Raw genomic sequence first — 14,644 nt, forward strand, 5'->3', positions numbered from 1 at the left:
ATATACAGTAGGGGCATCAAAATATTATTCCAACCAATGTTGCGAATGCAGAAAAGGATAGAAACCATTGTTCCAAGGGCTCTCAATGAAACTGCTTAAAGCTACTGCATTTGTACTTATGAGTTTCAACCAAGAGCATTTTAATCCAAAGACAATCATACATAGAATGGGATCAAAACCTTTACTTGAGTCTTTCTTTTTTAAAAAACTAACAATGTGTTGGGTGGTGGTGATGCATACCTTTAAGCCCAGCACTTGGGGTGCAGAAGGAATATGATCTTGGTGAGTTCGAGGCCAGCCTGGACTACAGAAGGAGTTTCAAGAAGGGCTCCAAAGCTACAGAGAGAAACCCTGTTTCAAAAAAAAAAAAAGAAACCAACATTGTCTATATTCCTATGTTGGATTTTTAGTCACTATCTATCAAAACTCTCTTTTCTCTGAAGATTTTGATGTGTGGAATTCTACCTGGACCCTTGATCAACTGCTGTCTATGAGTGTTGTAGTGAACAGAATCTTACATGAAACAGTTTTCTATATTCTCTCACTCACTTGTGTTTATTTTTATTCTATTGGATTATATGCCAACTAGTGAATACTAAACAGTTTCTTCAAAATACAGGGTATTTAAAAAGGGAAATGCGGGATACTGTGTAGACTCCCATTTGGTTCGTTGCTTGAAAGAATACATGATGAAATACATTTGCCAAGAAACTGAGATTTAAAACAAGAGGGTGAGAACGCTGTGCAAAATGTGGACAGAAGTCTGGCAAACTATTGACAGAGTCATTGTTGGTTTTCAAGGAAGATATGAAGAAGATAATATCATGAAATAACTTTAATGATAATTATAGCAACAAGGCTGAGCACTTCCATTGGCCCAGGCACTTGATTCTGCACTCTAATGATTTACATGAACTCATGCTCGCCTCCAAATCATGCTGCACAGTGGATGCTGTTCTCATTAACATTTACAGATGAGGAAATAAATGCAGCAGTTTGGAAATTTGCCTAATGTCACCAAGCTGATGTAATGCAGAGCCCAAATTCATAGTCTTATATTCTGCCCTTTCACAACAAGCTGAGATTCAGCTTCTTTGGCCATCTCCCCTTCACTGAGTCAGTGCCAGTGGTCAAGAGCTAAGCTCTGAAACCCACAGTATCACTTATAAAAACCTGGTGTGGGGAGATCTGCAGGTAGAAACAGTGCTGTTCCATTTAGTCTTCATTTTTATACCAGAAGATGGTGCTTACTTCTGATCAGTTTACCAAGTCTGGTGTCTATTAAGAAGCCATCATTCTACTGAATTTCTCCAAATAACACTGAGGTTAGTCTCATATTATCTTCCCAGCCAAGAACACAAAATTGTTTAAGACAACAAAAGGAAAAGAAAAAATAATAATTTTTCAGGGAAATATAGGTTACATTGGAATATTCTATAATTATTTAAAAGTGAGATTTAAGTAATTTACATCACTATTTTTCCTTTTCCAGTTATCTTTATAGGTAAAGAAAAGAATGTTTAGAGATACAAAGAAAATGTTAAGCAAGGAAATTCAGAGATAATAGAGAAAAATATCCCCTGAGGGTCTCTTAGCCCAAACAGGATGTAGAGTTTCAACCTGGTGGTGGGTGGGTGTCTGTTGACAATGGTTCTTAAACTTCAATAAAAGCAGAAAGGACTGGAAAATCCCAGTACATCCACTACTTCTCTACATTCTAGCCCAGCAGCTTTGGACACGGCCATAAGAACATTGTCTCAGGCCTCCCATTGATTTTAATGGGCTGCCTGCAGGAGATAAGTTTAAAAAAATACCTGCAAGAGACTAGAGACTCACTCCCAAGCAAGTGTTGCAATTACACATTCCATAACATAATTCTGTAAAGCTGGATGTCCCGTATCCTACCTGCATCAACATCCTTGGGACTGTGTTCTTCATCAGGAAGCCTGGATGCTTCTCCCCTGGGAAACCGCCCTTCGTTGTAGTCCATGGAATGTGTGGGTTGACTAACTGCAGCCCAGGTGTAAAGCTGGTCTTGCTGCATTTAAAAAGGTATTTAAATGTAAATCAATTCAATCATAAAAAAATAAATGGCTAATACATTACAAAATGTAAAAAAACCCTCAAATACATGTAGATATGCAGACACATCTAAAGCACTCAAACAGCATCTTACATTGTACAATATAGAGTCATTAAGACACCACTTCTCTCAAACTGCCCCAATTATTATTGTCATTATTATTATTATTATTATTATTATTATTATTATTATTATTATTATTGTAAAACCTAAGTGTCTCTCTTTGGAAGAAGAAATATTACATGGGCCTGCCATGAGACACTCCAGATGCAGAGTTATACAACTTCCTGAAAATGGATCTTTAACCCATCTAAATATGATGTCTCTTTAGCTTTGCTGGTGTGAATTTGGCTTGCTTTGGTTTTGGGTTCTCAGGTAGGGCCTCTCTCACTATCTACCAGGCTAGCATTGAACTCCTGGGTTCAAGTGATTATTCTCAGTTTCCCCATCATTGGGAACTACCAGCACATATGGCCACACTGGGACGATGTCCCATTAAAACCTTATTTAAAAATGTATAGCTTTAAAAAAAACTTGCTTAAATACTTGCAGGAAAGTTAGAGGACAGTCTGTACATGAACACCACAAGGACAATAATAGCTGCTTATCTTGAGACCCAGATTGGAAGTTGAAAGAAAGGGCATGAAAAAGTCAATGAACCTGGCAAGAGCAAGATTATATAGGGCTCTTATGGCAAAGGAATGCTTCGCCAGCTGTAGTCAAGATAAAGCACAAAAAATGAGAAGGTTCCTGGGTGTACCTCATGCCAGAAGGCAAACCAGATGGCTCCCTTGGGGACCTATACCTCAGAGCTGATCATCAGGACTTCAGAACAAGGCCGGTCCCTTTAGGATGCACATGAGCTATACATGCATGCACAAGCAAAATGATAGTTGGAACAGGAACTATACCCAACAGCATGGGTATTACAAGGAATCATTGGATGTTATTGATCATAATAGGCCAAGAAATTTTGTAGCTGAGAAGAAACACAAATACCTGCTAACAATGACCATGAAGGGGGAGACAACCTTTACTAGCCAATGATGGATACTGAGAATAAATAAATTCTAACAAAGAAAAGTCCAGGACCTCATGACTTCACTATTGAAATCTACCAAATACTTAAAAAAAAAAAAACAATAAATTCTCCTTAATTCCTACCAGGAGAACAAAAGCCAAAGAGCAATGTTTTCTAGCTCAAGCCACAGAGAAACCCTGTCTTGAAAAACCAAAAAAATAAAAAAATAAATTAAAAAAAAAAGCTGGTTCTTTGAGAAAATCAACAAGATTGACAAACCCCTATTCAAACTAATCAAAAGGCAGAGAGAGAAAATTAACAAGATCAGAATTTAAAAGGAGGGGGATCCTGTCCCTGTGCTGAGGACAATCTTTCAGACCAGTGAATGGGTGTCATCCTGGGGCAGAGCGGAACAACTAGGGAAGGAGCACTGGGCCCCTTCAGCTCCTGCTGCAGGGTCTTCTTTGTTCTACACATCCCTGCCCCCAACCCCAAGCCTGCCCTAGTGTCTGCGAGGTCCTTGGCCCAGGAACAGTTCCTGTTCCTGCTCTGAGGCTACCCACCCAGAGGGGTAAGTGTGCACCTGCCCAGCCAGAGGGGAGTGCACAGCACCTCCAGCTTTTACTGCAGGGACTTCTTGGCTCCAAACAACACCCCCCCCCGCCAAGTTCACCTTTTGTCTGCGGGGTCCATTGACCTCCAAGACTCCTGTCCCTGGTTCCACTAAGCCTGCAAGTAGCAAGCTAGGCCTTTTGTCTCTGAGGTCCCTGGCCAACAAGAGGTCCTGATCCTGTACCAGAAGATCCATCAGAGTGCATTTGAGGGAAGAGATGGGCAGGCACCAATACAAGAATTATTCCAACAATCTGAAAAACAACATGTTAGCACCAGAACCCAGCGAACATACAACAGGAAGACTTGAACACCCTAATCCAGATGAAATAGGAAAAAATTGACATTATGAAAGCAATAGAGTCACTTAAACAGGATGTGAAAAACTCCCTTAAAGAAATGGATGAGAAGAATAACAAAAGTATGAAGAATTGAGTGAATCTGTAAAAGATACCCTAGGAAACCAAGAAAAAACAATCAAACAGGTAATGGAAACAGTTCAAGACTTGAAAACTGAAATGGAGGCAAGGAAGAAAACGCAAACTGAGGGCCAGCTGCATATGGAAAATCTAGGTAAATGAACAGAGACAACAGATACAAGCATAACAAACAGAATACAAGAGATCAAAGAAATAATCTAAGATGCTAAAGACACCATAGAGAAAATAAACGCACGTATCAAAGAAAGCAGCAATCCAACAAATTTGCATCACAAAACATCCAGAAAATCTGGGACACAATAAAAAGACCAAACATAAGAATAATAGGGGTGGAAGAAGGAGAAGAAGTACAGCTCAATGGCCCTGAAAATATATTTAACAAAGTTATAGAAGAAAACATTTCCAACCTAAAGAAGGATATTCCTATGAAGGTTCATGAAGCATACAGAACACTGAATAGACTGGATCCAAAAAAAATCCCCTCAACATATAATAATCAAAACACAAAACATACAGAATAAAGAAAGAATATTAAGAGCTGCAAAGGAAAAAGGTCAAGTAACATATAAAGATAAACCTATCAGATTTACACCTGACTTCCCTATGGAAACCATGAAAGCCAGAAGGTCTTGTATAGATGTGCTTCAGAAACTAAGAGACCATGGATGCAAGCCCAGACTGCTATACCCAGCTAAGCTTTCATTCACCATCAATGGAGAAAACAAAATATTCCAGGATAAAAACAATTTTAAACAATACATAGCCACAAATCCAGCCTTACAGAAAGTAATAGAAGGAAAATCACAAAGCAAGGAATTCAACAATGCCCACAATAACTCAGACATCTAGCGACCCTTCACCAGCATAAATCAAAGAAGGGAAACACACAAACTCTACTACCAAACTAACTAACTAAATAAATAACAGGAGTTAACAACCACTGGACATTAATATCATTTAATATCAATGGATTCAATTCACCTATAAAAAGGCACAGGTTAAGAGAATGGATAGGAAATCTGGATCCAACATTCTGCTGCTTACAAGAAACACACCTCAACCACAAAGACAGACATTTACTCAGAGTAAAGGGTTGGGAAAAAGTTTTTCAATCAAATGGACCTAAGAAACAAGCAGGTGTGGCCATACTAATTTCTAACAAAGTTGACTTCAAACTAAAATCAATCAGAAGAGATGGAAATGGACACTTTATACTCATAACAGGGACAATCCATCAGAATAAAGTCTCAATCCTAAATATTTATGCCCCTAATATAAAAGCACCCACTTATGTAAAAGAAACATTACTAGAACTGAAGGCAGACATCAAACCCCACACACTAATAGTAGGAGACTTCAACGTTCCTCTCTCACCAATGGATAGGCCAATCAGACAGAAACCTAACAAAGAAATAAGAGAATTAATGGAGGTAATGAATCAAATGGACTTAACAGACATCTATAGAACATTCCACCCAAATAGGAAAGAATAAACTTTCTTTTCAGCATCTCATGGAACCTTCTCAAAAATTGACCACATACTCGGTAACAAAGCAAGCTTCTACAGATACAAAAAAAAATATTAGTAACCACCTGCATCTTATTGGATCACCATGGAATAAAGTTAGAATTTAACAATAATTTTACCCCCAGAAAGCCTACAAATTCTTGGAAGTTGAACAGTCAATTACTGAACCAAACCTGGGTCAAGGAAGAAATAAAGAAATTAAAGTCTTCCTTAGAGTCAACAAAAATAAAGGTACATCATACCCAAACCTATGAGACACTATGAAAGCAGTGCTAAGAGGAAAGTTCATAGCTCTAAGTGCCCACATTAGAAAAACGGAGAAAGCTAACAATGGAGACTTTACAGCACAGCTGTAAGCTCTAGAAAAAAAGAAGTAGACTCACTCAGGAGGAGTAGAAGACTGGAAATAATCAAATTGAGGGCTGAAATCAACAAAATAGAAACACAGAAAACAATCCAAAGAATCAATGAAACAAAAAGCTGGTTCCTGGAGAAAATCAACAAGATTGACAAACCCCTACCCAAACTAATCAAAAGGCAGAGAGAGAATATGCAAATTAATAAGATCAGAAATGAAAAGGGGGACATAACAACAGACACTGAGGAATTTCAAAGAGTCATTAGGTCTTACTATAAAAGCTTATATGCCACAAAGTTGGAAAATATTAATGAAATGGACTTGTTTTTAGTTAGATAAGAACCATTTACCAAATGTAAATCAAGACCAGGCAAACAATTTAAATAGGCCTATAAGTCATGAGGAAATAGAAGCTGTCATAAAAAACCTCCCAACAAAAAGAGCCCAGGACCTGATGGTTTTAGTGCAGAATTTTATCAGAACTTCCAAGAAGAGCTGATACCTATACTCTTTAATGTGTTTCACATAATAGAATTGGAAGAGTCATTGCCAAACTCTTTTTATGAAGCTATAGTCACCCTGATTCCAAAACCACACAATGACCAACCAAGAAAGAGAATTACAGACCAATCTCATGCATGAACATCGATGCAAAAATTTTCAAGCTGGGCGATGGTGGCGCACGCCTTTAATCTCAGCACTCGGGAGGCAGAGGCAGGCAGATCTCTGTGAATTTGAGACCAGCCTGGTCTACAGAGTTAGTTCCAGGACAGGCTCCAAAGCCACAGAGAAACCCTGTCTCGAAAAACCAAGAAAAAAAATTTTCAATAAAATTCTGGCAAACAGAATCCAAGAACATATTTTAAAAATTATCAATTACGACCAAGTAGGCTTTATCCCAGAGAGATAGGGTTGGGATATCAATTGATAGATTGATATGAAAATCTATCAATGTAATCCATCATATAAATAAACTAAAAGAAAGAAACCATATGATCATTTCATTAGATGCTGAAAAAGCATTTGACAAAATTCAACACCCCTTTATGATAAAGGTCTTGGAGAGATTAGGGTTTCAAGGTTCATATTTAAACATAATAAAAGCAATATGCAGCAAGCTGACAGCTAACATTAAATTAAATGGAGAGAAACTCACAGACATTCTACTAAAGTCAGGAACAAAACAAGGCTGTCCACTCTCTCCATACCTCTTCAATATAGTGCATGAAGTTCTAGCAATAGCAATAAGACAACATCAAGAGATCAAGGGGATTTGAATTGGAAATGAAGAAGTCAAACTGTAACGGCATTAACGAATGCAGACAGATTGTAAAAATATATACAGCTTTAATGGGGAAATAGACTTACAGAACAACCATCCCGCGGGGAGCAGGAAACAGGAAAGCAGGCGCTGGGAGCATGCTCGCCAGATTTATAGGTAAACATTAGCCCAAGGCGAACACGCCCCCTAAGGGGTGGGACTTATCCCTACATCTCCCCCTTTTGTCTAAATAAGACAGAACTAAACCAAATACAACTATGTACAATAATAACAAATAACAAATATAGCAAACAATATTGAGAACAAAAGTTGTGCTGTTTTAAAATGCTGGCATTCTGGTCTGTCCTGCCAGGGCAAACTCTGACTGTTTGAGGCAGGAGGACCGGCTACAGAGAGAGGACTTGAGTGTTGTCTGTGGATATAGTGTTGCAGCTTGCTTGCTGGCAGGGACCTTGAAACGCCATAGAGTTGTGGCAATAAAAATGGCTAAAGCTGTTACCTCTACCATGAGGCTGGAAAGCTAAGGAATGGGCTAGATCCAGCCTCCAATGCCACGGCTTTAATCCTACCCATATTGCTCAGTAATTTAAAGGCTCATGTGGTCAGAAAAAGAGATATACAGTAAAGAGAGATTCAAAGACAAAGAAAACCTTTAAATGATTTACAGTGTGCTTTAAAATATATGCAGGCTAAATGTTAAAGTTCTTAAAAGTAAAAAAGGAAGAAAGAAAGTAGTTGGGTGTGGTGGTACACACCTTTAATCCCAACACTTGAGAGGCAGAGGGAGATTGACCTCTGTGACTTCAAGGTGTGATAGCACACACCTTTAATCCCAATGCCTGGGAGGCAGAGACAGAAGGATCTCTGAGAGTTCAAGGACAGCCTGGTCTACAGAGTTATTCCAGGTCAAAGATATACAGGGAACCTGTCTCAAAAAGCAAAAAGTTAAAAGTAAAAATAAACGAAATAGAGGTTAAAACAAAGCTGCACAAAGATGGAAAATACACAGAGAATCTTGATACTTTATGCCATTATGCTCTCTTTGAATTTTTTGAATGCTGAGGAAGGAACAAGAGCTGCTAAAACATATGTGTTTATAAATGCTGCTGAACTAATCCAAGATAGATATTTTCAAAATACCCTGACTTTAATTTAAATCTAAGGATATGATGTTTTGGAAAGGAGTTTCTTTTGTTTTCACAGAGGAAGAGACTCTTTGTATTGCTTCTATCCCAATATGGTATGATGGACCATGCCCTCCTGAGGGTTGCTGTGAATATCTTCAAAAAAATCAGTTCACTTGCCGGGCGGTGGTGGCGCACGCCTTTAATCCCAGCACTTGGGAGGCAGAGGCAGGTGGATCTCTGTGAGTTCGAGACCAGCCTGGTCTACAAGAGCTAGTTCCAGGACAGGCTCCAAAACCACAGAGAAACCCTGTCTCAAAAAAAACAAAAAAAAAATCAATTCACTCAACTGCTGACTGAGATTGAATCTAGCACACAGGTTATACCATGAAAGACCTAAATAACAGTGCCCCCATTCAGCAGGAAGCAGTTTGGAGAGAAATAACTGCGCCCATATTCCCAAATACTGTTTATAAATGTTCTTTTACATTTAAAGGGGGATATGATATAGGTATGAATAATTTGCATTGATATGAATTTTGCCTTAGTGATTTAAATTTAAGGTCAATTTTGTTATATGTATATGTGTTTCTGATATTGATTAAGGTATTATGATTGTGTAGCTCATGTAAAAATGTTATGTATATAAGTTGTTAATGAATAGTTATCTATAATAGTCAAATTTGTAGTCATGTTAGATTTTTTAGATATACATAGATATATTTTAGATAGGCATTCTTCGTATCTTTCAAAGACTAGAGAATATGGCATTTAATGTTTTTAATAACTTAGAGCTTTTCATGACAATGAGACATGTCTCCTCCTGGTAGCACCAATCTACTTCAAGAAGAAGATGGGCATCGAAGAGACACCTTATGGAGTTTGATAGCCATTTGGGCAAGAAACTGCTCTTGTCTGAACTATTGCATAAACTGGACACAGAGAACCCACAGAGAGAGGACTACTGAACTTGCCTAAAGGTGAGATGATTTTTGGGGGGTTCATGATTCATGAAAGAGTCTGCGAGACATTCTGCAGGGCACAGCAGATAGTGACTGATCTGCCTTTGAAATTTCCTGCTTCATTGAATTGTCTCTGGATACTATGGACCTGTAGGCCAAAGATGGATGCCCCAATGGTACAGAGGAACTTTGGGTGACTATCCAGGCAGCGAGATGTCTCTGTGATTTCTAGAATTTTGTAAGTTGCTTACTTCTCATTTACTTGGGTAATATTATATCCTTCTGGAGTCTTTGATGGAGTTGAAGAATAGATAGATAGTTACAGTTTTCCTTAGTTATGATAAAGATAAAATAGATGTAAATATTGTAACTATAATTCTTACTTGATAACTGTTTTGTTATATGCAATTTTGCTATGTTAAAGTTAAAGCCTTCCTTTTTTTGTTTAAACAGAAAAAGGGGAAATGATGGAGTAAGGTCATTGGTTAATTAATAAAGAAACTGCTTGGCCCTCATAGGTTAGAACATAGTTGGGTGGAGTAAACAGAACAGAATGCTGGGAGGAAGAGGAAGTGAGCTTAGACACAATGCAGCTCATTGCCAGGCCAGACGTGATGAAGCAAGCTGCCAGGTCAGACATGCTGAATCTTTCCTGGTAAGACTGGTGCTACACAGATTATTAGAGATCGGTTGGTTGGGATATGAGAATTAGCCAGTAAGGGCTAGAGCTAATTGGCCAAGCAGTGTTTAAAAGAATACAGTTTGTGTGTTGTTATTTCGGAGCATAAGCTAGCTAGGCAGCTGGGAGCTGGGTGGCAGGAAAGCAGCCCACAGCTCCCACAACATCAAGCTTTTGTTATTTGCAGACGATATGATAGTGTACATAAGTGACCCCAAAAACTATACCGGAGAATTCTACCGGTAAATACCTTCAGTGTTGTGGCAGGATTCAAGATCAACTCAAAAAAATCAGTAGCTCTTCTATACACAAAGGATAAAGAAACAGAGAGGGAAATCAGAAAAACTTCACCTCTCACAATAGCCACAAATAGCAAAAAGTATCTTGGGGTAACTCTGACCAAGGAAGTGAAAGATCTATTTGACAAGAACTTTAAGTCTCTGGAGACAGTAATTGAAGAGGATATCAGAAAATGGAAAAATTGCTGGGCGGTGGTGGCACACGCCTTTAATCCCAGCACTCGGGAGGCAGAGGCAGGTGGATCTCTGTGATTTTGAGACCAGCCTGGTCTACAAGAATTAGTTCTAGGACAGGCTCCAAAACCACAGAGAAACTCTGTCTCGGGAAAAAAGAAAAAAAAGAAAAAAGAAAAGAAAAAAGAAAAGAAAATGGAAAAATCTCCCATTCTCTTGGATTGGGAGGATTAACATAGTAAAAATAGCAATTCTACCAAAGGTAATCTATAGATTCAATGCAATCCCCATCAAAATTCCACCAAAATTCTTCACAGACCTTGAGAGAACAATAATCAACTTTATATGGAAAAACAAAAAACACAGGATAGCAAAAACAATCCTATACAATAAAAGTACTTCTGGAGACATTACCATCACTAACTTCAAACTCTATTACAGAGCTACAGTAATGAAAACTGCATGGTATTGGCATAAAAACAGAGAAGGTGACCAATGGAATTGAATTGAAGACCCGGATATTAATCCACAAACCTATGGACACCTGATTTTCGACAAAGGAGCTAAAATTATACAATGGAAGAAAGTAAGCATCTTTAACAAATGGTGCCGGCATAACCTGATGTCAACCTGTAGAATAATGAAAATAGATCCATATCTATCACCATGCACAAAACTCAAGTCCAAATGGATTAAAGATCTCAATATAGAGTGCTAAGGAGGTCCATCCAGAGGGTGCTGAGGAGTTCCATCCAGAGGGGTGAGTGTGTGCTATCCCGGGGCAGACTGTCACAGAAGAGATCACAGGCACCCCCCAGCTCCTGCTGCAGTGTCTTCTGTGTTCTACTCGACCCTGCCCTGACCCAACAATTGCCCTTTCGTCTGAGGTGTCCTTGGACTACCAGCTATCCCTGTTTCAGTGCTGAGGAGTTCCATCCAGAGGAGTGAGTGTGTTCTATCCTGGGTCAGACTGTCCCTGAAGAGAGCATAGCCACCCCCCCCCAGCTCCTGCTGCAGGGTCTCGTGTGTTCCATTCAACCCTGCCCTGTCCCATGTTCGCCCTTTTGTCTGTGGTGTTCTTGAACTACCAGGAGACCCTGTGTCTGTGCTGAGGAGTTCCATCCAGACAGGAACAGTTCCTGCTACTGCACTGAGGAGATCAACACAGAGAGTCATTCACAGCAAGACTGGAACAAGACACCAAGACTCTCCTAGCTCCATTTGAAGGGAGAGATGGACAGGCACCAATGCAAGAATTCCTCCAACAACCTGAAAGGCAACATGGCATCACCAGAATCCAGGGATCACAAAACAAGAAGACTTGAACACCCTACTCCAGAAGAAATAGAAGAATTCGACATTAAATGGAACATTATGAAAATAATAGAGGAACTTAAAGAGGAGGTGAAAAATTGCCATGAAGAAATGGAGATGACAAAAAGGTAGAAGAAATGAATAAATTTCTCAAAGATTCCCAAGAAAAACAAGAAAAAGCAATCAAACAGGTAAGGAAAACAGTTCAAAACTCGAAAAATGAAATGACGGTAATGAAGAAAACATAAACCAAGGGAAGGCTGGATATGGAAAATCTGGGTAAATGAACAGGAACTACTGAGACAAGTATTACCACAGAATATAATAGACAGAAGAAAGAATCTCAGACACTGAAGATACTATATAGGAAATAAACTTACTGATTAAAGAACAAAACAAATCCAACAAATTCTTAACACAAAACATCCAGGAAATATGGGACACCATGGAAAGACCAAACCTAAGGATAATAGGGGTAAAAGAAGGAGAATTTCAGCTCAAAGGCCCAGAAAATATATTTAACAAAATTATAGAAGAAAACTTTCCCAACATAAAGAAGGATATTCCTATGAAGGTACAAGAAGCATACAGAACACCAAATAGACTGGATCAAAAAAAGCATCCCTTCATCTATAATAATCAAAACACAAAACATACAGAATAAGAACAAATATTAAGAGCTACAAAGGAAAAAGTTCAAGTAACACATAAAGGTAAACCTATCAGAATTACACCTGACTTTTCAATGGAAACCATAAAAGCCAGTAGGTCCTGGATAGATGTGCTGCAGACATGGATGCAAGCACAGACAACTATACCCAGCAAAGCTTTTTTTCACCATTGATGGAGAAAACAAGTTATTCCAGGACAAAAACAGATTTAAACAATACGTTGCCACAAACCCAGCCTTACAGAAAATACTAGAAGGAAAATCACATACCAAGGAAGCCAACAGCATCCATAATAACACAAGCATCTGACAACCAGCACAACTCAAAGAAGGGAAAAACACAAATTCTACCACCATAAAAATGACCAGAGTAACAACCACTGGTCATCAATATCACTTAATATCAATGGACTCAATTCACTTATAAAAAGGCACAGGTTAAGAGAATGGATAAAAATCAGGATCCAACATTCTGCTGTTTACAAAAAACAAACCTCAAACTTAAAGACAGACACTACCTCAGAATAAAGGGTTGGGAAAAGGTTTTTCAATCAAATGGTCCAAAGAAACAGGCAGGTGTGGCTATACTAATATCTTACAAAATTGATTTCAAACTAAAATCAATCAGAAGAGATGGAGATGGACACTTTATACTCATGACCAGAACAATTCATCAGGAGGAAGTTTCTATCCTGAATATCTATGCCCCTAATATAAAAACACCCACATATGTAAAAGAAACATTAACAGAACTCAAAGCATACATCAAACCCCACACTCTAATAGTAGGAGACTTTAACACTCCTCTCTCACCAATAGCCAGGTCAACCAGACAGAAACTTAACAGAGAAATACGAGAACTATCAGATGTAATGAATCAGATGGACTTAACAGACATCTATAGAACATTCCACGCATACAGAAAAGAATATACTTTCTTCTCAGCATCGCATGGAACCCTCTCAAAAATTAATCACATAATTGGTAACAAAGCAAACATCCATAGATACAAAGAAATTGTAGTAACCACCTGTGTACTATTGGATCACCATGGAATAAAGTTAGAATTCAACAACAGTTCTAACCCCAGAAAGCCTACAAACTCATGGAAACTGAACAGTCAACTACTGAACCACCCCTGGGTCAGGGAAGAAATAAAGAAATTAATGTCTTCCTAGAATTCAATGAAAATAAAGACACATCATACCCAAACCTCTGGGACACTGTGAAAGCAGTGATAAGAAGAAGTTCATGGCTCTAAGTGCCAACATAAAGAAAATGGAGAAAGTACACATTAGTGACTTAATAGCACATCTGAAAGCTCTAGAAAAAAAAAAGAAGCAGATTCACCCAGGAGGAGTAGAAGACTGGAAATAATCAAACTAAGGGCTGAAATCAACAAAATAGAAACACAGAAAACAATCCAAAGAATCAATGAAACAAAAAGCTGGTTACTAGAGAAAATCAACAAGATTGACAAACCCCTATCCAAACTAATGAAAAGGCCGAGAGAGAACACACAAATTAACAAGATCAGAAATGAAAAGGGGGACATAACCACAGACACTGAAGAAATTCAGAGAATAATTAGATCTTACTACAAAAGCCTATATATCACAAAATTGGAAAATATGAAAGAAATGGACACGTTTTTAGGTAAGTACCATATTCCAAAATTAAATCAAGACCAGGTGAACAGTTTAAATAGACCTGTACATCACAAGGAATTAGAGGCTGTCATCAGAAACCTCACTACCAAAAAAAGCCCTGGACCAGATGGTTTCAATGCAGAATTCTACCAGAACTTCCAAGAAGAGCTAATACCTATACTCCTTAATGTGTTCCACAAAATAGAAACAGAAGAGTCATTGCCAAACTCCTTTTATGAAGATACAGTCACCCTGATACCAAAATCACACAAAGACTTAACCAAGAAAGAGAATTACAGACCAATCTCACTCATGAACATCGATGCAAAAATTCTTAATAAAATACTGGCAAACCGAATCCAAGAACACATCCAAAATATTATACATTATGATCAAGTAGGCTTCATCCCAGAGAGACAGGGTTGGTTCAACATATGAAAATCTATCAA

General features: G+C 38.4%; 1 protein-coding gene across 1 annotated transcript in view; it reads right to left on the reverse strand.

Moving 5' to 3' along the window:
• LOC130889861 (formin-2-like) overlaps nucleotides 1-14,644 on the reverse strand; it is a 167,522-nt gene that overhangs the window by 45,221 nt on the left and 107,657 nt on the right. The window contains 1 exon segment of the mRNA XM_057793798.1: nucleotides 1,906-2,038. Within this exon segment, the coding sequence (XP_057649781.1) occupies nucleotides 1,906-2,038 (133 nt within the window).

Source organism: Chionomys nivalis, chromosome 18 (assembly GCF_950005125.1).
Source record: "Chionomys nivalis chromosome 18, mChiNiv1.1, whole genome shotgun sequence".
Taxonomy (NCBI): domain Eukaryota; kingdom Metazoa; phylum Chordata; class Mammalia; order Rodentia; family Cricetidae; genus Chionomys; species Chionomys nivalis.